Raw genomic sequence first — 23,333 nt, 5'->3', positions numbered from 1 at the left:
AGAGCAGGGTGGCTGGGAATGATAACTAATGGCTTCTATCCCTTGCTCTGGGAGGAGAGAAGGGTCTACTAGTGGTTTAGAAGAAAAGGGGCAATGGGATCCAGGACTCCTGGGTTTTATAGCCAGCTCTCGAGGAGAGTGGGGTCTCTGTCAAATCAAGTCAGGGATTTTATCATTGGCTTTTGGATCAGGGACTTGACAGTCAAGAGGTAAAGAAAAGAGCAAGGGAGGTGGGAGCCAGGACTCCTGGGTTCTGTTCCTGGCTCTAGGAGAAGAGTGAGATCTAGTGACTTAGAACAGGGAGGCTGGGAGACAAGAGATGTGATTTCTATACCCATATATAGGCTACATATAACTGAAAACCTCCTCACTGTAGAACTATATTTGTCTGGGTTACATTGTATTATTTCTCCTTTTTTCAAACAGCCCAACGAAACGGTCCTGAAGAACAAGTGCCAGCAAAGTTGCACCTGCATTCCTTTCCAAGGAGTCACCTGCGAGGCCCATAGCTGTGCCCGTGATGAAACCTGTGAGATCAGAGATGGAGTCATGCAATGTATCAACAAAGGTAAAGGAGCGTGAGTGAAAGAAGAAGAGAGGTGATTGTAGAGCTGGACATTAGAGCAGATTCAGTGGAGTCACAAAAGCTGAGGATCTGGCCCAGAGTAGAGTTTCTGTCCTTAGATCTAGGAGGGGAGTGGGATCAAGTGGTTAGATCCGGGGGGCTAGGAGCCAGTCCACCTGGGTTTTATCCCTATCTCTAGGAGGGGAGTGAGTTCTAATGAATTATATGGGTAGGAGACTGGGGGCTGGGAGGCAGGACATGTTAAATCAAGTAACTGATTTTATCCTTGGCTTTTGGATCAGGGACTTGACAGTCAAGAGGCAAACAAAAGTCTCCTAAGTTCCTGCTTTTAGGTCAAATGTTGAGGTCCTTACACTACCTAATTACTTAATCCCTACTCAGACAGAGCTTCCATCCTGCATCTTAGCAGGAGGTTAGACTACATGACCCTTATGGTCCCTTCTAACCATCTGATTCTATGATTCTACAGAAGCCAAGGGAATTTCTTCCTCATCAATTACTGAACAGGGACATATAGTCTAGGTCTCTCATCTGTAGCAAACTGTCTCTTGTTGACTCCTCTCTGGTTGTCCCCTCTTCCGAATGACTTTGGTGGGCCAGCTGGTTCTGGTTCTGGAGAATTTTGGAGAATAACTGAGCCTGTGCTGAACTGATCTTGCCTGGCATCTAGCTCTCACTCATGGATTGCTGGGATTTCTCCCCTTTCAGATCCCTGCAAAGTCCAGACATGTCGGGCCAAGGAGACGTGCAAGGTCCAGAACGGCCGTGCGATGTGTGTTCCCAACTACACTGGAACCTGCTGGGGCTGGGGGGACCCGCACTATCACACCTTCGACGGGCTGAACTTTGACTTCCAGGGCACCTGCACCTACACCCTGGTCAAGTACTGCGGGAGCGACAACACCCTGGTGCCCTTCACCATCACTGAGAAGAACGACAACAGGGGGGGCAACCAGGCTGTCTCCTACGTGCGCCTGACCAACATCTATGTCTATGGCTACAACATCTCCATCTACAAGAAGGAAGTTGGGAAAATCAGAGTGAGTACAAAATACAAGAATGGTTGAAGAGGTTACATTTGGAATAAAAACATCTCCCCACTCCTCCAAATATATCTATCTTTGAATCCATCCCCACTTTCATCCTTGTACACATCTATTTATCTATTCTAATACCTGTGCATCCATCCTCCCTTCCATCCCCATACAAAGCTCTTTGTCCATCCATCTGTAGGGGGGCAACTCCCCTGCTCCGAGAGAAAAGGCTGGGCTGACTGGGGAAGCAGCCACAGCGGGGGCCACGCTCCAATCAGGCCACAGCTGGCCCTGTTATAAGGGCTCAGGGAGGAGCTGGGTTGGTCTCTCTCTAGCTGTGGAGAGAGAAGGACCTGGCTGCCTGGGAGCTCAGGGTACCAGGAGTAGAGCAAGGCTGGGGAAAGGCAAGGCAAGAGGAGCTGGGGAGCTCCAGCCTGGCAAATCCCCAGGCTGAAGCCTTGCTAAAGCCCAAAGCAGTTACTGGGATTGCAGAGGTGCAGCCCAGAGTTAGGCAGGGGCAGCTGGTCCGACTCCCTTGCCTGTGATGAGTGGCTATTACAGACTGCAGTCTGCCCCAGTGACTGGGGGCTGGATGGAGACTGGCAGTAGCCACTGAGGCAAGATGAGGATAGAGGGTTGGGGGGTTCCCCTGGGAGGGGAGATCCAGACTGTGGGTTACTGCTGGGGAAAGAACCCTGAGGTAAAGGGGCACTGGGGTCCAGCAGGGACACGGGGGCCCAAAGCAAGGTGAGATACCAGCCTGCAGAGGGCAATCCAGGCTGCACAAGAGCTAATTCCCAAGAGGACCAGCAGGAGGTGCCACACCAGTGAGTCATTCCTAGGCTACACCATCCCCATACACATCTATCCATCCCTCTGTCTATCCCCCACACACATCTCTTTCTCTCCATCTATCCCATCCATCCTCATGAGCATCTATCTATCTAACTATCCATCAATCTAGCTATCTATCTACACCCATACACCTCCTCTTTCTCTCTCTCTCCCCCCATACACCTCCACTGTCTCTCTCTCTCTCCCCCCATACACCTCCTCTCTCTCTCTCTCTCTCTCCCCCCATACACCTCCACTGTCTCTCTCTCTCTCTCCCCCCATACACCTCCACTCTCTCTCTCTCTCTCTCTCTATCCCCCATACACCTCCACTCTCTCTCTCTCTCTCTCCCCCCATACACCTCCACTCTCTCTCTCTCTCTCTCCCCCCATACACCTCCACTCTCTCTCTCTCTCTCTCTCTATCCCCCATACACCTCCACTCTCTCTCTCTCTCTCTCCCCCCATACACCTCCACTCTCTCTCTCTCTCTCTCTCTATCCCCCATACACCTCCACTCTCTCTCTCTCTCTCTCTCTATCCCCCATACACCTCCACTCTCTCTCTCTCTCTCTCTCTCTCCCCATACACCTCCTCTCTCTCTCTCTCTCTCTCTCTCCCCCCATACACCTCCACTATCTCTCTCTCTCTCTCTCTCCCCCCATACACCTCCACTCTCTCTCTCTCTCTCCCCCCATACACCTCCACTCTCTCTCTCTCTCTCTCTCTCCCCCCATACACCTCCACTCTCTCTCTCTCTCTCTCTCTCCCCCCATACACCTCCACTCTCTCTCTCTCTCTCCCCCCATACACCTCCACTCTCTCTCTCTCTCTCTCTCTCTCTCCCCATACACCTCCTCTCTCTCTCTCTCTCTCTCTCTCTCTCTCCCCCCATACACCTCCACTGTCTCTCTCTCTCTCTCCCCCCATACACCTCCACTGTCTCTCTCTCTCTCTCCCCCCATACACCTCCACTCTCTCTCTCTCTCTCTCTCTCTATCCCCCATACACCTCCTCTCTCTCTCTCTCTCCCCCCATACACCTCCACTCTCTCTCTCTCTCTCTCCCCATAAACCTCCACTGTCTCTCTCTCTCTCTCCCCCCATACACCTCCACTCTCTCTCTCTCTCTCTCTCTCCCCCCATACACCTCCACTCTCTCTCTCTCTCTCTCTCTCTCTCTCTCTCTCTCTCTCCCCATACACCTCCTCTCTCTCTCTCTCTCCCCCCATACACCTCCTCTCTCTCTCTCTCTCCCCCCATACACCTCCACTCTCTCTCTCTCTCTCTCTCTCCCCATAAACCTCCACTGTCTCTCTCTCTCTCTCCCCCCATACACCTCCACTCTCTCTCTCTCTCTCTCTCTCCCCCCATACACCTCCTCTCTCTCTCTCTCTCTCCCCCCATACACCTCCACTCTCTCTCTCTCTCTCTCTCTCTCTCTCTCTCTCTCTCCCCATACACCTCCACTCTCTCTCTCTCTCTCCCCCCATACACCTCCACTCTCTCTCTCTCTCTCTCTCTCCCCATAAACCTCCACTCTCTCTCTCTCTCTCTCTCTCTCCCCCCATACACCTCCACTGTCTCTCTCTCTCTCTCCCCCATACACCTCCTCTCTCTCTCTCTCTCTCTCCCCCCATACACCTCCTCTCTCTCTCTCTCTCTCTCTCTCTCTCCCCCCATACACCTCCACTGTCTCTCTCTCTCTCTCTCTTTCTCTCCCCATACACCTCCTCTCTCTCTCTCTCTCTCCCCCCATACACCTCCACTCTCTCTCTCTCTCTCTCTCTCTCCCCATAAACCTCCACTGTCTCTCTCTCTCTCTCTCTCTCTCTCCCCCCATACACCTCCACTCTCTCTCTCTCTCTCTCTCTCTCCCCATACACCTCCACTCTCTCTCTCTCTCTCTCCCCATACACCTCCACTCTCTCTCTCTCTCTCTCTCTCTCTCTCTCTCTCTCTGTATCCCCAGACATCTCAACTATCTATCTGCGTATCTGTCCATCTTGCTGAAGACCAAGATTTTTTTGAGAATTGCAAAATCTTTTTTGTTCCAATCATACAAAATAACCAATATTTTTGTTTCCTTTTCAAGAATTTCCACTGAATGCTCTAATTCATTTGAAATGGGTCATTCAAATTATATTTAGAAATTTCAGAATTGAAAATTTTGGATTTTCAATAAAAAGTAATCTGCTTTTTGTGGTCTCAAAGTGTCCATGAAAAGTAAAAAGATCTAAAATGCCAACATTACATAGGAATCTGAACAGCCAAGAAATGAACCGATTTTAAATTATATGCTCCTGGGCCCTACCAAATCATCAGGGCAATCTTGTCTCCATGAACCACGTGGGTCACCCAGTCCCCTTGGGCCTCCCAGTATTTCTGTTCCACCAGTCTCCCTAGGCCACATAGTCCCTCCAAATCACACAGGCTAACTGGTTCCTTGGATTGAGCACATTGAAGGACAGTGATGACCAAATGCAGTACAGGGCCATGGTAGCTGAACACCAAGAAGAACAAAGATGTTGATAGAAAGAAAAGGAGGACTTGTGGCACTTTAGAGACTAACAGATTTATTTGAGCATAAGCTTTCGTGAGCTACAGCTCACTTCATCGGAGGCATTCAGTATTTTCCACTGAATGCATCCGATGAAGTGAGCTGTAGCTCATGAAAGCTCATGCTCAAATAAATTTGTTAGTCTCTAAGGTGCCACAAGTCCTCCTTTTATTTTTGTGGATACAGACTAACATGGCTGCTACTCTGAAAAATGTTGATGACCACGCACAAAGAAGAAGAAGGATGCTGACAGTTTGAGTTCAGAGAAAAGCTATAATGAAGAAGCCAAGTTTTTCATTTTGAAAAAATGTTTTCATTTAAAATATTTTCTCTCTCTCTCTCTCTCTCTCTCTGTCTGGTTTTGTACTGCCAGTGAACACCACAGTATCCAAGCATCCTCTGCATAACATATATTGACAATCGTAAATGCCCTGGTGAAATCTGTGGAGTTTCAGGTTTTTCTCCTCTTTTTGGGCTATACAAAACTCTACTTGCGGTGGGATTTTGTGGTGAGTTGGGTGGGTTTCAAGCTAGGAATGTTATTGTCATTATGGTGGAAAAGCTTTATGATATGGGAGGGTCTTTCAGCATTTCCTAAAGTTGGTCAGACTCTGGATTTATCTGTTCTGCACTGGGAATTCATTCCACAACCAGGTCCCTTGGACAGAGAACATTTTATCCCTGAGCTCTCAAGTGCTTAATTCTGGGCTTTCCAATCTGTATTGTCCCAGAAGAGCAACTTGTAAGAGGTGAGATGAAAAGAGAAATAACCGTTGGTTCTTTCCTCCTATCTCTAGATCAATGACGTGACCACCAGCTTGCCGGTGACTCTGGAAGACGGTAAAATCAAGCTCTACCAGAGCGGTCTCAGTGCTGTCCTGCGGACAGACTTTGGTCTGCAGGTGTCGTATGACTGGAATTGGCACCTGATCATCACCCTCCCCAGCAGCTATTATGGGGCCACGTGTGGCCTTTGTGGGAACTTCAACCAAAACCGTGGAGATGACATGATGTCACCCAATGGCACCCGAGTATCCTCCATCGTGGAGTGGGCCAGGAGCTGGAAAGTCAAAGACCGAGACCCTTTCTGCTGGGATTATTGCCAAGGGAACTGCCCAACATGTGATGAGAGCAGGAAGGAGATCTACGGGGGCGACAAATACTGTGGTTTGATCAGCAAAGCACCGGGAGGGCCCTTCAGAGAGTGTCACGGCAAAGTGAGCCCTGAGGACATTTTTGACAGCTGCATCTACGACGTGTGTCTGAACGGGGGAGCCAAGAACATCCTGTGCCAGGCGCTGGAGGCCTACGCAGTCATCTGCAAGAAACAGGGCATCACCGTCTATGACTGGAGGACACCGTCCGGCTGCGGTGAGCTCAGTGGTTTGTTTTTTTTATTGACAAAAGCAGCAATTAGACTAGAGTTACTGTGCTGCTTGAGGAGATGGCCAGTGGGCGGAGTGTCAGGGCAGACACTAGGCTTAGACACTGCACCTTGGCAACTAGGCGCTATGGGGATGTCGGCTTGAGAAATCCCTATAAGAGACTAGCTAGATTGAGAATCGATGGACACATGGTTTTCATAGATTAGATTAGTGAAAAAGAAAGACTCAATATTGTTATGGGGAATAGATGGATTGCATGGATAGGGAGATTAAATGGATTTAGTGGATGGACAGATGGATTTGATGCACAGGGAGATTAGAGGTAAAGATTGGTAGATTAGACATTAGACGGATGGATGGATACATTAAATGGATTAGGTTACAGATGAGACAGATATAGATACTCTAGGGTATACACATCAGATATATGGTGTGCACACTCATGGGTGTACACATCAGGTGTACACATTAGATGGAGGCATGGGAGACACAGAAAATGACTGATCAGGAAGGAGAATTTCCATCCCATGGGTAATTCTGATGTTTTACAAAAAGAAAAGGAGGACTTGTGTCACCTTAGAGACTAACCAATTTATTTGAGCATAAGCTTTCGTGAGCTACAGCTCACTTCATCGGATACATACTGTGGAAAGTGTAGAAGATCTTTTTATACACACAAAGCATGAAAAAATACCTCCCCCGACCCCACTCTCCTGCTGGTAATAGCTTATCTAAAGCGATCACTCTCCTTACAATGTGTATGATAATCAAGTTGGGCCATTTCCAGCACAAAACCAGGTTTTCTCCCCCCCCACCACAAACCCACTCTCCTGTTGGTAATAGCTTATCTAAAGTGACTCTGATGTTTTAATATTTCCATTTGTCCTCAAATGGGTCCAAAATGTCAAAATATTGATGTTCTGAAAAAATTTAAATTAAAAAATGTCCAAATGAAATATTTAGATAGAAACAAACATTATGATATTCCCAAATCGAACATTTCAGATTGTGGTTCTGAAAGGAAACATTTTATTTCACATGAAGATTAACCTCTGTGCCTACCTGAGCAGTCACATGGGAGCTGTAGTCCGGACCCCTCGTACTCCCATTCTCTCCTATGGGCACTGCTCCCTGACCATCTCCCATGATGCACCATGGTCTCTCCCTGCCCCATGATGGACCACAAGAATTCTGCCATTTCTTTTTAAATTTCCCACAGAAAATTTAAATTTTGACAAAGCCACATTGTCTGATGGAAAACTATTTTTTTCAAGCTTTTTCAGCCAGCACTATTAGGTAATTGCATAGAATCATAGAACTGGAAGGGACCTCGAGAGGTTAGCTAGTCCAGTCCCCAGCACTCAAGGCAGGAATGAGCATGGACAAGCTGGTTGGGGCATGGTTAAGGAATCATCACTGAGCAGCTAAATTCCCTGTAAGGCTAGCACTGGCCACGCAGGCAGGGAGAGGTGCCCCTCCCCTGGCCCAGCCCCGCCCCTCTGGAGCTGCCACAGCTGCGGAGAGGCGCCTCTGACTCGTCCCTGAGCTGCTGCAGCGAGAGAGGCCTGCGAGGAGTCCTCTCTCCCTACCGCAGCCCTGGGGAAGCCTGCACCCCAAACCCCTCATCCCCGCCTCATCCCAGAGCCTGCACCTCCAGCCAGAGCCCTCGTCCCCGCACCCCCCAACCCTCTGCCCCAGCTCTGAGCCCACTCCCGCACCCCAACACCCTCATCCCCGGCCGCACCCCAGAGCCAGCACCCGCAGCCAGAGCCATCACCCCCCGCACCCCAACAGTCTGCCCCAGCTCTGAGCCCCCTCCCACACTCCAAACCCCTCAGGCCCACCCTGCAACATGAATTTTGTTATGTGCACATATGGGTGGGAAAAATTAGAGGGAACACTGCTGAGCAGGTGTGTTTCCACTGGGTCCCAGATGGATTGCTAATTACCATTTTATCAATGACCCAGATGCAGGAGGGTGCAAAAGGGTGGACAACCGGGGGCACAGAGCTCCTTGGATCCCCTGGAACCACAGCAGGAAGAGCACAAGCTCCTCCAGCCCCCAGGGCCCTGGCCGGGTCGGCATGTGAGCTCCTTCAGTCCTCGGGCCCTGGCTGGGGAGCATACTATCCTCCCATGCTGGAGCCCCAACAGGAGCTGACAGTTCGTCTGTACCTAGGACCCCGGCAGGGGCACAGAACTTGCCCCTCCAAAACTGCTGGAATCTAAATTCCTGTGCACACCCCTGCCTAGAAGAAAACATCAGATCATTCCTGATCAAGTTTGCAGATGACACAAAAGTTGAGGGAGTGGTAAATAAAAAAGAGAACAGGTCACTGATTCAGAGCAATCTGAATTGCCTGGTAAACTTGGTGCAAGCAAATAATATGTGTTTTAATACAGCTAAATGTAAATATGTAAAGCTAGGAACAAAAACTGTTGGCCAGACTTACAGGAGGGAGACTTGATCCTGGGAAGCAGTGACTGTCAAAAAGATTTGGGGGTCATAGGGAATAATTAGCTGAACGTGAGCTCCCAGTGTGATGCTGTGGCCAAAAGAGCGAATGCAACCCTGGGGTACATAAAGAAGGGAATCATGAGAAGGAGCAGAGAAGTAATTTTGTGATTGCTGCTGGACTCCTGTGTCCAGTTCTGGTGCCCACAGTTCAAGAAGGATGTTGATAAATTGGAGAGGGTCAGAGAAGAGCCAGGAGAATGATGACATTTTGGATCAGAAAACCTGCTTTCTAGTGATAGACTTAAAGAGCTCCACCGATTAAGCTTAACAGTGGTTAAGGGCTGACTTGATCACAGTCGATGAGTATCTAAATGGGGAACTAATATTTAATAATGGGCACTTCAGTCTAGGAGATGAAGCTGTAACACACCCCGATAGCTGGAAGGTGAAGCCTGACAAATTCAGACTGGAAATAAGGAGTAAACTTTTAACAGTGAGAGTAATTGACCATTGGAATAACCTGATAAGGCTTATGGTGGATTCTCCATCACTGACAATTTTTAAACCGAGACTGGATGTTTTTTAACAGATCTGCTGTAGGGGATGTTCTCTGGCCTGTGGTATACAGGACTAGATGATCACAATGATGCCTTCTGGTATTAGACTCTGTAAATGTAGCCTACACCTAGAAGACCATGGTTCCAATCCCTGCTCTTCCAGCTACTTCCTGTGTGACTTTTGACAGGTCACTTCTTCTGTTTCCATGAGTACAATGGGTATAATAGCACCGCTCTCTCTCACAAGGAGGAGGGAGGATAAATGTATTACATATTGTGAGCTGCTCAGATAGTATAGTAATGTGTCCTATATAATTACCTAAGATAGACAGATAGTCTTTGATGCAGTAAATTTCATGATTTATTGTATTAGATGGATGGGTTAGATAAATGGATTTTTTAATGGATGGATTGAATGCTTTAGAGACGTGTTCCTCAACCAATGAGTCACGACACACCCCGCTCCGCAGCAGAAGTCACGAAAGACAATTAAAAAGAAAAGGAGTACTTGTGGCACCTTAGAGACTAACAAATGTATTTGTCTCTAAGCTGCCACAAATACTCCTTTTCTTTTTGCAGATACAGACTAACACGGCTGCCATTCTGAAAGACAATTAAGGGGTCTTGGGAGGCATTGAACATTTTATTACAAGCTACAGTAAAGACAATCTCACTTTCTCCTCTCCCTGTGCATCCTAATGCTTCAAGGTCAAGTATTCTCGGTCAAACTTTGGAACACATCCACATTCCAATTATGTAGCTGTATCATTGTATTCATCGATATATTTTTTGCTCTTACCAGTAAATGTAAGGAGGTTGTGAAAATGAATGACTTCATATAAGGGGTGGTCAATATTGTGTAAGAGGGATGTAACTGATGAACAGAAGAGAGGGATGGATTTGGTGGGTGGGTTGGATGGAAGAGAGGGATGGATCAGAAAGAGACAGAAAGATGAGACCCATCCAATGGCATTTTGGGCTGTATATGTAGGGGCATTGCCAGCAGATTGAGGGATGTGATCATTCCCCTCTATTCGACATTGGTGAGGCCTCATCTGGAGTACTGTCCAGTTTTGGACCCCACACTACAAGAAGGATGTGAAAAAATTGGAAAGCGTCCAGCGGAGGGCAACAAAAATGATTAGGGGACTGGAACACATGAGTTATGAGGAGAGGCTGAGGGAACTGGGATTGTTTAGTCTGCGGAAGAGAAAAATGAGGGGGGATTTGATAGCTGCTTTCAGCTACCTGAAAGGGGGTTCCAAAGAGGATGGATCTAGACTGTTCTCAGTGGTAGCAGATGACAGAACGAGGAGTAATGGTCTCAAGTTGCAGTGGGGGAGGTTTAGGTTGGATATTAGGAAAAACTTTTTCACTCGGAGGGTGGTGAAGCACTGGAATGCGTTACCTAGGGAGGTGGTGGAATCTCCTTCCTTCGAAGTTTTTAAGGTCAGGCTTGACAAAGCCCTGGCTGGGATGATTTAGTTGGGGATTGGTCCTGCTTTGAGCAGGGGGTTGCACTAGATGAGCTCCTGAGGTTCCTTCCAACCCTGGTATTCTATGATTCTGTGATCCAAAATACTACTTGGAAATACAGGATCTACTTAACTGCTTGACTTCAATGGCACAGTGCTGAGTCCTAGGCCATCTGGCGTCGGTGGGGCTTCCAGAGGAGGCCTTGACAAGTGAGGTCTCATCTGCTCTGGGTGCACTTTGCAGATTTTCTTGGATTTTCTATACAAAGAGAGCATTTCCCTGCTCTCCCAGCTAGCAAACTCCTTTGCCCAACGGGGTTGTTCCCTGTGCTGTACTCCAGGGGTGGCCTTAGTGTGGCTGCTTGTACATCGGGCCTGTGATACAGAGGATGCCAATTGCATATTTGAATTTCTCTCTGGCTCTTGTTGCATGTAAGCAGGTGTTTTTAGTTCATTTCCTGTGATGTTAAATCTCCCCCTTTCTGACCCCCTCCCAGTCCTGCCCTGCCCTGAGAACAGCCACTACGAGGCCTGTGGGAACGCCTGCCCGGCCAGCTGTTCTGACCGAACTGCCCCCTCCTCCTGCCGGGATCCCTGCGTGGAGACCTGCCAGTGTGACAACGGTTACATCCTCAGCGCTGGCCAGTGTGTCCCCGTGGGGAGCTGTGGATGCAACTATAATGGCCGCTACTACAAACCCAACGAGGAGTTCTGGGCTGATGAGAACTGCCGCTCTTTGTGCAGATGTGATCCCAGCTTGGGCATGGTGGTTTGCCAGGAGACCGGCTGCAAGGCCAGCGAGAGATGCGCCGTGATCAACGGGGTCCGTGGCTGCTCCCCAATCAGCTACTCCACCTGCACGGCCTCCGGGGACCCTCACTACACCACCTTCGACGGGAAAAAGTACGATTTCATGGGCACCTGCATCTACCAGCTGGCTGGGGTCTGCTCCGAGGACCCCACGCTCACGCCATTCAACATCAAGGTGGAGAATAACAACCGCGGCAACAAGGCCGTGTCCTACACCAAAGTGGTGACCTTGGAGGTCTACGGCAGAAACATCACTGTCAGCCAGCAATATCCCCGCAAGATCAAGGTAGGGATGCAGAAGCACAGGGTAATTTTGGAAGCTGTGAGCAGGAACTCTTGCTTTTGATAAGTTGCCCCTGATTTCAGTTCCCACTGCAGAACCAAGTCTTGCGTCCATTGTACACTGAGCTGGTGGGTGTATGGGAAGTAACTGACTGCCCCTTTGTGAATATATAATGAATGATTTTCTCCTCCCCATAAGTGCAGTTATGCCATTGTAACTCCTGTGAACTCAAACAACTTACTCATTTAGCTGGGGATCGTGTCCCATTCCCTCCACAGGATCTATGGCCAATTCATGCCACTTTGATATCTGGCCCCATTGACTCCAGGGGAATGAACAGCCCTAACAGCTTCCTCTGCTAAGGTACTTGGCCCTGAATTCTGTTGTGCTAAGACCCTTTACACTGCTCTGACAACCAAAGTTGAAATAAATTGCATTTATACTGCCCCAGAGACGTGAAAAGGATTTAGTGTAACTGGGAATTCAGACTTTGACCATCCCTGACACATTTTTTCTACATGGATAACATCTTTGTGGGCCTGTCCTTCTACGCTGCTTTCAGGACTAGACCCCACTTCCCTCCCAGAACTAGCAATAGAACCCAAGAGTCCTGGCTCCCAGCCCCTCCTGCTCTAACCACTAGCCCCCACTCCCCTTGCAGAGCCACAAAAAGAATATAGGAGTCCTGACTCCCAGGCCACCCTGCTTAAACACGCTAGACACCACTCCTCTCCCACAGCCAGGGATAGAACCCAGGAGTCCTGGATCCCCACTCTCTACTTGCACTGTTCATTCAAAATTAAGCCCCTGTCCTGCCACATCTGTTCCAGGTGGACGGAGTCTTCATGGACCTGCCGTTCTACCATGAGGAGAAGCTACAGGCCTATATCAGTGGATCCCACATCCTCATCAAGACCGCCTTTGACCTGAGAGTGACCTTCGACTGGAGAAGCCTGGTCCGGGTCACCGTGCCCAACACCTACACCAATGCCCTCTGTGGCCTCTGTGGCAACAACAACCAAACTGCCAGTGATGACCTGACCATGAGGGACGGGAGCCAGGCGGCCAATGCCATCCAGTTTGCAGAGAGCTGGAAGGTGGGGGAGGTCCCTGGGTGCTTGCCCAGTTGCACCAGGGACTGCCCAGTCTGCAGTGAGGCTCAGAAACAACCCTACAAGGGAGATCGGTACTGTGGGGTCATCACCAGAGGGGACGGACCGTTCAGAGAGTGCCATGAGGTCATCGACCCAGCCCCCTTCTTTGATGACTGTGTCTTTGATACCTGCCAGTACAAGGGTCACCGTGACGCTCTCTGCAGTGCCATCAGCGCCTACGTGACGGCCTGCCAGGCCAGGGGCATCCAGATAGGGCAGTGGAGATCGGCCTCATTCTGCAGTGAGTGTCGCTAATTGACTTTGCTTTATATGTGCATAGTGTGCATGTGCAGCGCCCTCTACAGGGTTAGCTCAGAATGGCTCAGCCATGTGTCAGTGGCCCTGTAGAGTTATCCTCTTGCAGTAGTTTTCCTCCAGTGTCACTGACAGTAAGGGTCACTTCCTTGGCTCTGCTTTAACTTTATTCTATGGTAACGTAATCCTGTCTGCTTGCCGGCACCTTTCTCCCAGGTGTAGGAAATACTTTACAAACACTAGTCATCCTTCCCATAAGAGTGCAGGAAAACAGAGGCAGAGAGAAATAAAGTGATTTGCTCAAAGTGACACGAGAAGCCAGTGGCAGAACCCAGGAATCCTGACTCCCAGTCCTCCGTCACTAAACAATACACAGCAGCCCACTGCCAGAATTTGAAACACAACTTGGAACAGATCCCCTTGTCTGCAGCTCTTACCACTAGACCAAACACCCCTCCAAGAGTCAGAAAGAAAACCCCAGAGTCCTGACTCCCAGTCCACACTGCTTTAACCCGCTAGACCTGACCGCCCTTCAACATCCAGAATACAACCCAGGAGACCTGACTCCCAGCCTCTAACCACTAGGCCCCACTCCCCTCCCAGAGCTGGGAGTAGAACCCAGGAGTCCTGGCTCCCAACCCCACCAGAACAATCCTACTGTAAGTGATATGAATAGAGAGAGATTTCTGTCCACTTACCTGCACATTTCTTCTTTCTCTCACCCCCATCTGCACGTTCCCTCTGCCCCTCTCCTGCAGGCCCCACCTGCCCCCGTAACTCCCACTACGAGCTCTGTGGGAGCGGCTGCCCTGGCACCTGCCACGGGCTCTCGGCGCCGGACGGCTGCGACGCTCCCTGTGCCGAAGGGTGTTTCTGCGACGCCGGGTTCCTCCTGAGCGGAGACCGGTGCGTCCCCGTCGCGCAGTGCGGCTGTGTGCACCTGGGCACGTACTACAGGAAGGGAGAGGACTTCTACTCCAGCGCCTCCTGCCGGGAGCGGTGCCGGTGCCAAGACAACGGGGTCGTCGAGTGCCAGGAGGCCTCCTGCGGAGCCAGCGAGCAGTGCAGGGTGGAGAACGGAGTCCTGGGCTGCCACGCCACGGGCTGCGGCAAATGTGTAGCATCTGGTGACCCTCACTATCTGACCTTTGATGGACGGGCCTTTGATTTCCAGGGCACTTGCACTTACAGCTTAGCCAGAGTCTGCAGCAGTGACGCTGGGCTGGCAAACTTCTCTGTGGTGGTAGAAAATGAGAGCTACGGTAATGGCCAAGTGTCAGTGACACGGATGGTGGTGGTCTCTGTGCATGGTTACACCATCACCATGGAGAGGGGAAGGAAGTGGAAAGTCACGGTAAGTCCCTGTTTGAGATTATTCTCATTGTAACCTAGAGCAGTGGCTCCCAGCCTTTCCAGACTACCGTACCCCTTTCAGGAGTCTGATTTGTCTTGTGTACCCCTAGGGTGACCAGACAGCAAGTGTGAAAAATTGGGACAGGGGGTGGGGGATAATAGAAGCCTATATAAGAATAAGACCCCAAAATCGGGACTGTCCCTATAAAATCAGGATGTCTCATCACCCTACGTACCCCCAAGTTTCACCTCACTTAAGAACTACTTGCTTACAAAATCAGACATAAAAATACAAAAGTGTCACGGTCACACTGAAAAATCGCTTACTCTCATTTTTACCATAAAATTATAAAATAAATCATTTGGAATATAAATACTGTATTTGCATTTCAGTGTATAGTATATAGAGCAGTATAAACAAGTCATTGTCTGTCTGTAATTTTAGGTTGTACTGACTTCACTAGTGTTTTTTATATAGGCTGTTGTAAAACTAGGCGAATATCTAGATGAGTTAATGTACCTCGTGGAAGACCTCTGTGTACCCCTGGTTGAGAACCACTGGCCTAGAGTGACTAACATTGTTTATTGTAACCAGGACACAGCTGCTGAGTCCCCATTAGTGACGGGTGAATTTCCCTCTCATTGGCACAGGTGGACGGGGAGCTCTACACTCTCCCACTGGCTATGGACGATGGGAAACTTCAAATCAACCAGGAGGGGAACAACCTCATTGTCCGATCTGCCTCTGGCCTCCAAGTCCTTTATGACACCTCCTATTATGTCCTAGTCTTCATCCCCAGCTCCTACAAGGGACACGTGTGCGGCTTGTGCGGCAACTTCAACGGCGACAAGAACGACGACTTCCTGCTGCCCGGTGGGAAGAGTGCCCAGAACGCGGATGAGTTTGGGGCCTCCTGGAAGGTGCCCGTTGATGGTGCCACGTGCGCCGATGGCTGTGGTGAGAGGTGCCCGGTCTGCGATGCAGCCAAGACAGCGCCGTACCAGGTCGAGAGCTCCTGTGGGCTGATCAGAGCCACCTCGGGTCCCTTCAGAGACTGTCACTCGCTGGTCAGCCCCGCCGAGTACTTCAACCATTGTCTCTATGACATGTGTGCTGCCAATGGGGCGGGAGACACCCTCTGCCAGAGCCTCCAGGCCTATGCAGCTGCGTGCCAGGCAGCGGGAGCCAAAATCAGAGCCTGGAGAACGGCCTCCTTCTGCCGTAAGTCTACAGAGCAACCTACAGCCTGCTCTTATCTTCAGCTGTATTTGCAGATAGTGATATGGTATCACAATCTCTCTGCCCTTCAGATACCTTTGCGAGGGGTCAGTAGCTGGTTGGGAGCATGCTGCAGGGGATGGGATGAGTGAGGCAGGCCTGGTCTACACTACACCTAAAAATTAGATTGACCTAGCCACATTGCTCAGGGCTGTGAAAAATTTCACATCCTGTGTGACATAGCTAGGTCGACCTAACCCCACTGTAGGCACAGTTGTGTTGATGGAAGAATCCTTCCATTGACCGAGCCATCGTATCTCAAAGAGGTAGATTAACTCCACAGAGGGGAGAGCCCCTTCTACTGATGTAGGAAGCATCTACACCGGGGTGCTAGAGCAGGATGGCTGCAGTGCGGGAGCTGGGCCGCTGTAGCTGTCGCAGTGCAGACATAGCCTCAGTTTTTCATCCCTCTCTCATTCGCTTCTCTCTCGCTCCAGCTTTCACCTGCCCGGCCAACAGCCACTACGAGCTGTGCACTAGATCCTGCGATTTCACCTGCGCTGGCTTGTTCTCCCCTGCCCAGTGCACTGCAAAATGCTTTGAAGGCTGCCAGTGTGAAGCCGGCTACGCATTCAATGGGGAAACGTGCACGTCCATGGAAGGATGCGGCTGCGTGCACGACGGACGCTACATCAAGGTGGGTGCTGGGATATGAGTCGGCTGTCGTCCTGGATGCTGTCATTTTGCATCGGATGCCCTTGTAGGTGTGGGATTGTCCCAGCTTCCCACTGGGAGTCACAGTGACTGTGTGTCTGTGCTCTTCAGTGCAGTGACACCCAAAACCTACAGCTAGGTCCTGCTTTCAGTCACCCATGTGACTTCTGCTGCAGTCAGCGGCATTTGGTTAGATGAGCATCCAGACACCTGCCCTGTGTGATCCATGTACGTGGAACTGAAACTATGCCACGAACTAGGGATTCATCACAGGAAAACCAAGGGATTGGATGGAAAATGGGATACGGAGCCCTTCCCTACTAGAGGGCGCCGGCTCTGATCCGGCCCAGCGTGGGACACTGGCTGGCTTAAGGGGGGTAGGGAATGGGACATACTGCCTTTCCCCTCTAGGGGGCTGCAGGTCTAATCCTGACCCCAGTTAGGGTAAGTGGCTGGCTTGGAGGATGGGGAATGGGATAGAGGTCCTTTCCTGTCTAGGAAGTTCATGAACTTATCATGCTCCGTCTTCAACTCAGTCAGGAAGCACTTCACACAACACACAGTCAACCTGTGGAAGTCGTTGCCAGGGCATGCTGTGAAGGCCAAAACTATAACTGGGTTCAAAAAAGAATTAGATAAATTCAGGCAGAATAGGGCCATCAGTGGCTTATTAGCCAAGATTTTCAGGGTCCCAACCCCATGCTCTGAGTTGTCCCTAACCCTCTGACTGTCAGAAGCTGGGAGTGGATGACAGGGGACGGATCACACACTAATTGCCCTGTTCTGTTCATTCTTTCGCCAGCATCTGGCACTAGTCACTGCCAGAGACAGAATATTGGACTAGATGGACATTGGTCTGACCCAGTATGGCCATTATGATGTTCTCACTTGAGTTCCATGGTTCTTTCAGCCCAGGTTGGCTGGCCCATCCATGGGGTGGGGTGGGGGTGTGGTTGGACCCCGGGTGCTGTTTACACTCAGGCTGGTAACAGTTACTTTGCCATGAAGACACAGGCTAAATCACAGATAGCCCTCCTGTGCCACAATTCACTGGGGAAGAATTCCCGTGTCATGGATTCACAGGGGCTGGTCCATGCCCCAGGCTGTAACTAGTCCCTTGGAGCAACCCCTTTAGTGTGCTGGGCCCCAAGGACCCACACAGCTCCACAGGGGCAGGCCCGTGGCCCCATGAGTCTGCAGTTGGCCCTTTGGGCACCAGAGATCCCTTGTCTCTCCATGGCTCCCCGCAGCGAGTCCAGCCAAGCCAGACTCTTGTGGGAGTTTCTGTTCCTACCTCTTCAGGGTGCAAAGCCCTCGGTGAGACTTTGCAGTGACACCAGGCCATCTTTTCAAGATAACAGCTTGTTAGTCCCCTGGCTACAGCATCTGAAAGGCCTTGGGTTAGCCCAGAGAAGCAAAGGTCACGGCAGAGTTCAGACTGGCTAATGCCTGGGCTCCCTTGAGCCATGCTGCTGGAGGAACTATGTTGCTTCCTCTCTTTGTCTCTGTCCCTTTGTCTCCATCCCAGGAGAGAGCCCCTGTGAGCTTAGCCACCTGTCACCTTTGCCCTTCATTCTCCTGCTCAGGCATTTGCTCTGCTTTATTGCAGCTAAATTCCTGTCTCTTGGTAGTTGTCAGAGCAGGTGAATGTCCCAGCCTCTGGGGTTTCCATTGTCTCTTCCAGACCCTCTTCCAGTTCACATGCCTAGACTTTATTCCATTTGTTATTGACTCTGGCCTCCAACCAGGTGGCTACATGAGTCCAACACCTCACCCCTTCCCTTTACACTCAGTGCACAGCAGTACAAAGCACCGAGGGAAACTGAGGCGCATGTATATCTGATAAAGTATTACCAAAATTCCCAAATTTGGCACACCTAGAGCACACCGGGTGGAGCTCAGCATCGGGGGGGACACAGCATCGGGGGGACACTGGGGTAGGGTTTTGTAGTGTGGCTGCTCACTCCTAGTCGAGGCTACCCCAGAGGAAGAAAGATTTCCCAAGATAACTCTGCAGTAAAGACATACCTTTTGGGGCAGGGAGTGTGTCTTACTATGTCTATGTACAGCACCCAGCGCAATGGGACCCTGGTCTCGGTTGAAGCCGGGAGAATCGCTCACTATTTATATGGACAGCACCCAGCGCAATGGGACGTCAGCATGCTACTGTAATTTAAATAATGAAAGGGAGCTTTGAGTTGATCCCATCCTGGGAATTTTCTCCTGCTGCTTTCCTGTGACAAAGTTGTTTGGGAATGTCTCTGCAGGCCGGGGAGAGCATCATCTCCGGTGCTTGCTCCGAGAAGTGCACCTGCCAGGCCTCAGGTGGGCTTGTCTGCGAGCCGCACAGCTGCCCCAACAGAGAGATCTGTGCGCTCCAGGACGGGGTGCGCGGCTGCGTGAAGCAGGAAGGCCGGTGCACGCTGCTCCCCGGAGCCCAGCTCACCTCCTTCGACGGTGCCTCTGGAGGAGATCTCCACAGTGGAGCTTACGAGCTGGCCTCTCTCTGCAATGACAGCGCCCCCTCCTGGTTCAGGGTGGTGGTGGATGTCAGGGCATGCAGCGACGGGGCAGTGATGGCTGGGACAACCACTTACATTTTCTTCCGAGATGCTTTCATAGCTGTGAAAAGGAACAAGGAGACCTGGGTAAGAGGGGGCCGCATTAGAACAGCCTGAGGCAAAGGGGCAGGAAGCTCATTCAGCTGCCACCAAAATGATGAAAAGACTAGAAATTACAATTATGTTGATCCTCTTAACTGGGGCTGATCTGGGCAGCTCAAAGATTAATTCACTCAGCCTCATGAGCCCCCTGTGTTGACAGGATGTGATGTACAGGCTGTGGGGGATGACATGAGTTACAGATAAACAATTATTCAGTAGCAAAGACTGAATTAAAACCCAGGAGTCCTGGCTTACCCCTGTTCTAACCCACTAGAGTCCACTCCCCTCCCAGAGCTGGGGAAACAATCCAGGAGTCCTGACTCCCAGCCCTTCCACCCCCCACTGTGTCCCACCTCTAAGGTTGGAGGAGAGGCAGGGAACTGCTCTAGGAAGGGTCTCTGTGACCCAGTAGGTTCCCTGGGAGAGCTTCCTCCTTTTGCTGGGGCACCTGGCCATTGGGGGAAAGACCACCCTTCATGGGAGGACCTGTCCATTGAGGGAGAGATTGCCCCCATGGGAAGGAGGGAGGAATCAGAGGCAGTATCATGGTGTCACAATGAGAACTCGGTAACCTGAACAGCTGTTTGCAGTGTTGTTCTAGGTATGTTGATCCCAGGATATTAGAGGGAGAAGGTGGGTGAGGTGATACCTTGTATTGGACCAACATCTGTTGGTGGAAGGGAGAAGCGTTGCAAGCTGTACAAGCCGGAAGAAGAGCAATGAGTAGCCTGAAAGCGTGTGCTGCCGCCAACAGAAGTTGGTCCCATAAAATATGTCACCTCACCCACCTTGTCTCTCTCTTGATTGGCTGCTGTCATTTATGCAAATAAGTGCAAGTATCATTAATCAAATATGTAAATTAGGGTATTAAAATATTTGCATAAAATCTCTAGAGTTCTTGACTAAGAAACGCAATTGCTCAGAGGTCAGTAACACTGAGGTCACGAGAGATTTCAGCCAATCAAGTTGCCTATGCAAATCAGTGCACCTTCATTGGGTATTGACAGAATTGGAAAAACTTGCTCCCCAGAGCACTGTTTATTGATTGGCTTCTCAGTCAGTCACAGTGTTTTCTGCACCTCTCAGTCTAAGACTATTGCCTTTTATTGTGGACCATAGACTCTAGTCCCCATTGCCTTATAATGAGGCACATAGTCACTAGACCATTTTGCTTTGTAATGTGGCCCATAGACTCTAGACCCCAGGCCCCATTGCCTTCTAATATGGCCCATAGATTCTAGACTCCATTGGTTTTTATTGCGACACATAGACTCTAGATCCTGTTACCTGGTATTGGGGCCCATGGACTCTAGATCCCGTAGCCTTATAATGGGGCCTATAGACTCTAGACCCTGTTGCCATATAAGGTGGCCTATGGACTCTAGCTCAGCTCCTGGCCTTCTATTTCATTCACCTCCAAATTCCCCAGTTCTCCTCTGACCTATGTCTGTGTGCTCCAGGTGAACGGGCGCCTGGTGCAGCTGCCAGCGAACGTCTCCGATGCTGTGTCTATGCACGAGTCTGAGGGCAGCGTGGCCGTGGTCCAGGCCTCAGGGATGACGGTTCTGTTCAGCCCCAGCGGGGAGGTGACGGTGAGAGTCGGTGAGAGCCTGGCTAACAAGCTGTGCGCATCCTGCGGGAACTTCAATGGCGACGTCTCCGACGACCTGCAGTTGCCCAGCGGGAAGGTCGTAGAAAACATTGCTGAGGTCATCGATGCCTGGAAGGCCAGAGACTTCTCTGGGTGGTGAGTGGCTCTGCAGATGCTGCCCTTTCCTCTGATCTTTCTATGACGGTCTATAGGTACCTCCCTGGGGACGAAAGAGTGGTTGAAATTCCCTGGCCTGAGCTGAATAGATGGTCTAATGGTCCCTTCTGGCCTTAAAATCTATGAATCAATTGCAAAGGAATCTTACTGAGACACTGTCCCAGTCCTGAAGGTGGCTGACTAACTCCTTTCCTGTTTTTGTCTTCTAGTGATGTCTAAACAAAATCCTGGCTGCTGAAGCATCTTCCCGCCCTGGAGCGGACCCTGCTGCCATCTTAGCTAGGAATTGCTCATAGTGCCATAACTGTAGCCCTCGTGACTTTCTGTGTCCTCTAGGGTATGAAATGAGAAAACGACTTTGTTCTGATTGTCAGTAAAAACAAATAAACCTGCGGATATGATTGTGAAGCAATAAACTCATTTTTGCAAACTTCATTCGGTGATTTTATTATCACAGCCTGTTTCTTTTTATCTTAAGGTAATTTCCTGACTCAGTGGAAGAGAACAAGACAGACTTTTTGTTCCGTGTACAGGGCCGAGCACAATGGAGTGCAACCGCCATACAAATAGTTAAAATAATGCATCCTGCTACTAAAACTTGTTAGTAAGGATGAAGCTTTATCCCAAGAATTAGAGAAGTCTGTGTTTCTCGAATGGATGGTCCTGAGTTATATTCCCCATGGTAGCTGCTGTGTCTGTGTTTCTGCTACATTGGCCTTGGGGGGTGGGGGGAGATAACAGATGTGCAGGAGTTAACAAGCTGGCTACATCATTGAGGGCAGAGTTAGAGAGGCTTCAGCAAAGAGCTACAAGGATGTCTGAAGAAGAGGGCTAATAGAGCAAGACTTAAGGAGCTCAATCTTCATCAAAGAGAAGGCTAAGAGATTATTTGACCTCTTTATTTGGCACTGATGGAACCACAGATGGAATACTGTCTCCATTTCTGGTGTCTACAGTTCAAGAAGGATGTTGATAAATTGGAGAAGGTTCAGAAGAGAGATACGAGAATGATTAAAGGAATAGAAAACACGCTTTTGTAATGAGAGACTCCAGCAGCTGTCTATTTAGTAGAACAAAAAGAAGATTAAAGGGTGACTTGATCCCAGTCTATAAGTACCTACCTGGGGAACAAATATTAAATTATAGGCTCTTTGATCTAGCAGAGAAAGGTCCAACACAATCCAATACCAGGAAGTTGAAGCTAGACAATTTTGGAAATTACTGGAAATAAGGTGTAAATTTTTAACAGTGAGAGTAATTAGCCATTGGAACAATTTAGCAAGGGTCATGGTGGATTTTCCATCACTGACAATTTTTAAATCAAGATTGGCTGTTTTTCTAACAGATCTGTTCTCGGAATTATTTTGGGGACGATCTTTGGGCTCTTTTACAGAGGAGGTCAGACTACATTGTCACAATGGTCCTTCTGGCCTTGGACTCTATGAATTTAGGAAATGTCTTGACTAGCAGCTGTAAATAGAGCAGTGCAAATAATGATTTTTCATTTTTGCTGGAAATTATGAGAAATTAAAAAAAATATTTTGAGTTGAACATTTTTTATTTTTTTAAAAATAAATCTACATTTTAAGGATATTTTGAAATGAAAAGTCATTTTTAACCCAAAAAATCAAAATGTTTCATTTAGAAATTGTGAACACAAAATGCTGAGACGTTGGGGGTATTTTTTCTTTTTTTCCCAACATGAACAATTCAGCCAAACCACATGAGTTTTCAAAACATTGCAATGTCGCCAAATCTGAATTTTTTACTGAAAAAAGCTTTATCTGAAAAGTTTCACCCAGGTCTATTCTAAGTAGGATGTGGAGAATAGAGGGCTTTTGGATCTAGCAGACAAAGGCAGAATGAGCTCTAATAGCTGGAAGTTAAAAGCCACAATGCTCAAATTGACTCTTAATGGCTGCTTCTTGGAGCAGCTAGGCCTGGAATCCACAAGGGGAAAGGCAATCTTGATTTAGTTTTCAGTGGCACACAGGATCTGGTCCAAGTGGTGAATACAGCTGAACTGCTCAGTAATAGCAACTGTAATATAATTAAATTTAACGTCCTTGTGGGGAGAAAAATACCAACGAAACCCACCACAGTAGCATTTAACTTCAAAAAGAAGAGCTACACAAAAATGAGGAAGCTAGATAAAGGGAAATTAAAATGAACAGTCACAAGAGTGAAATGCCTGCAAGCTGCATGGAAAAATTTTTAAAACCCCATA

General features: G+C 49.3%; 1 protein-coding gene across 1 annotated transcript in view; it reads left to right on the top strand.

Annotated features, from left to right (window-relative positions):
• Nucleotides 1-21,325, top strand: part of LOC140902934 (IgGFc-binding protein) — a 65,768-nt gene extending 44,443 nt beyond the window's left edge. The window contains exons 11-21 of the mRNA XM_078850400.1: nucleotides 427-568; nucleotides 1,295-1,626; nucleotides 5,810-6,383; nucleotides 11,385-11,983; nucleotides 12,811-13,375; nucleotides 14,148-14,743; nucleotides 15,394-15,964; nucleotides 16,459-16,658; nucleotides 18,943-19,323; nucleotides 20,799-21,085; nucleotides 21,316-21,325. Of these exons, the coding sequence (XP_078706526.1) occupies nucleotides 427-568; nucleotides 1,295-1,626; nucleotides 5,810-6,383; nucleotides 11,385-11,983; nucleotides 12,811-13,375; nucleotides 14,148-14,743; nucleotides 15,394-15,964; nucleotides 16,459-16,658; nucleotides 18,943-19,323; nucleotides 20,799-21,085; nucleotides 21,316-21,325 (4,257 nt within the window). The remainder of the gene's footprint in view (nucleotides 1-426; nucleotides 569-1,294; nucleotides 1,627-5,809; nucleotides 6,384-11,384; nucleotides 11,984-12,810; nucleotides 13,376-14,147; nucleotides 14,744-15,393; nucleotides 15,965-16,458; nucleotides 16,659-18,942; nucleotides 19,324-20,798; nucleotides 21,086-21,315) is intronic.
• The last annotated feature ends 2,008 nt before the right edge of the window (nucleotides 21,326-23,333 follow it).

This window comes from Lepidochelys kempii, chromosome 24 (assembly GCF_965140285.1).
Source record: "Lepidochelys kempii isolate rLepKem1 chromosome 24, rLepKem1.hap1, whole genome shotgun sequence".
NCBI classification, from domain to species: domain Eukaryota; kingdom Metazoa; phylum Chordata; order Testudines; family Cheloniidae; genus Lepidochelys; species Lepidochelys kempii.
This window is presented reverse-complemented; position numbering and strand designations above follow the sequence as displayed.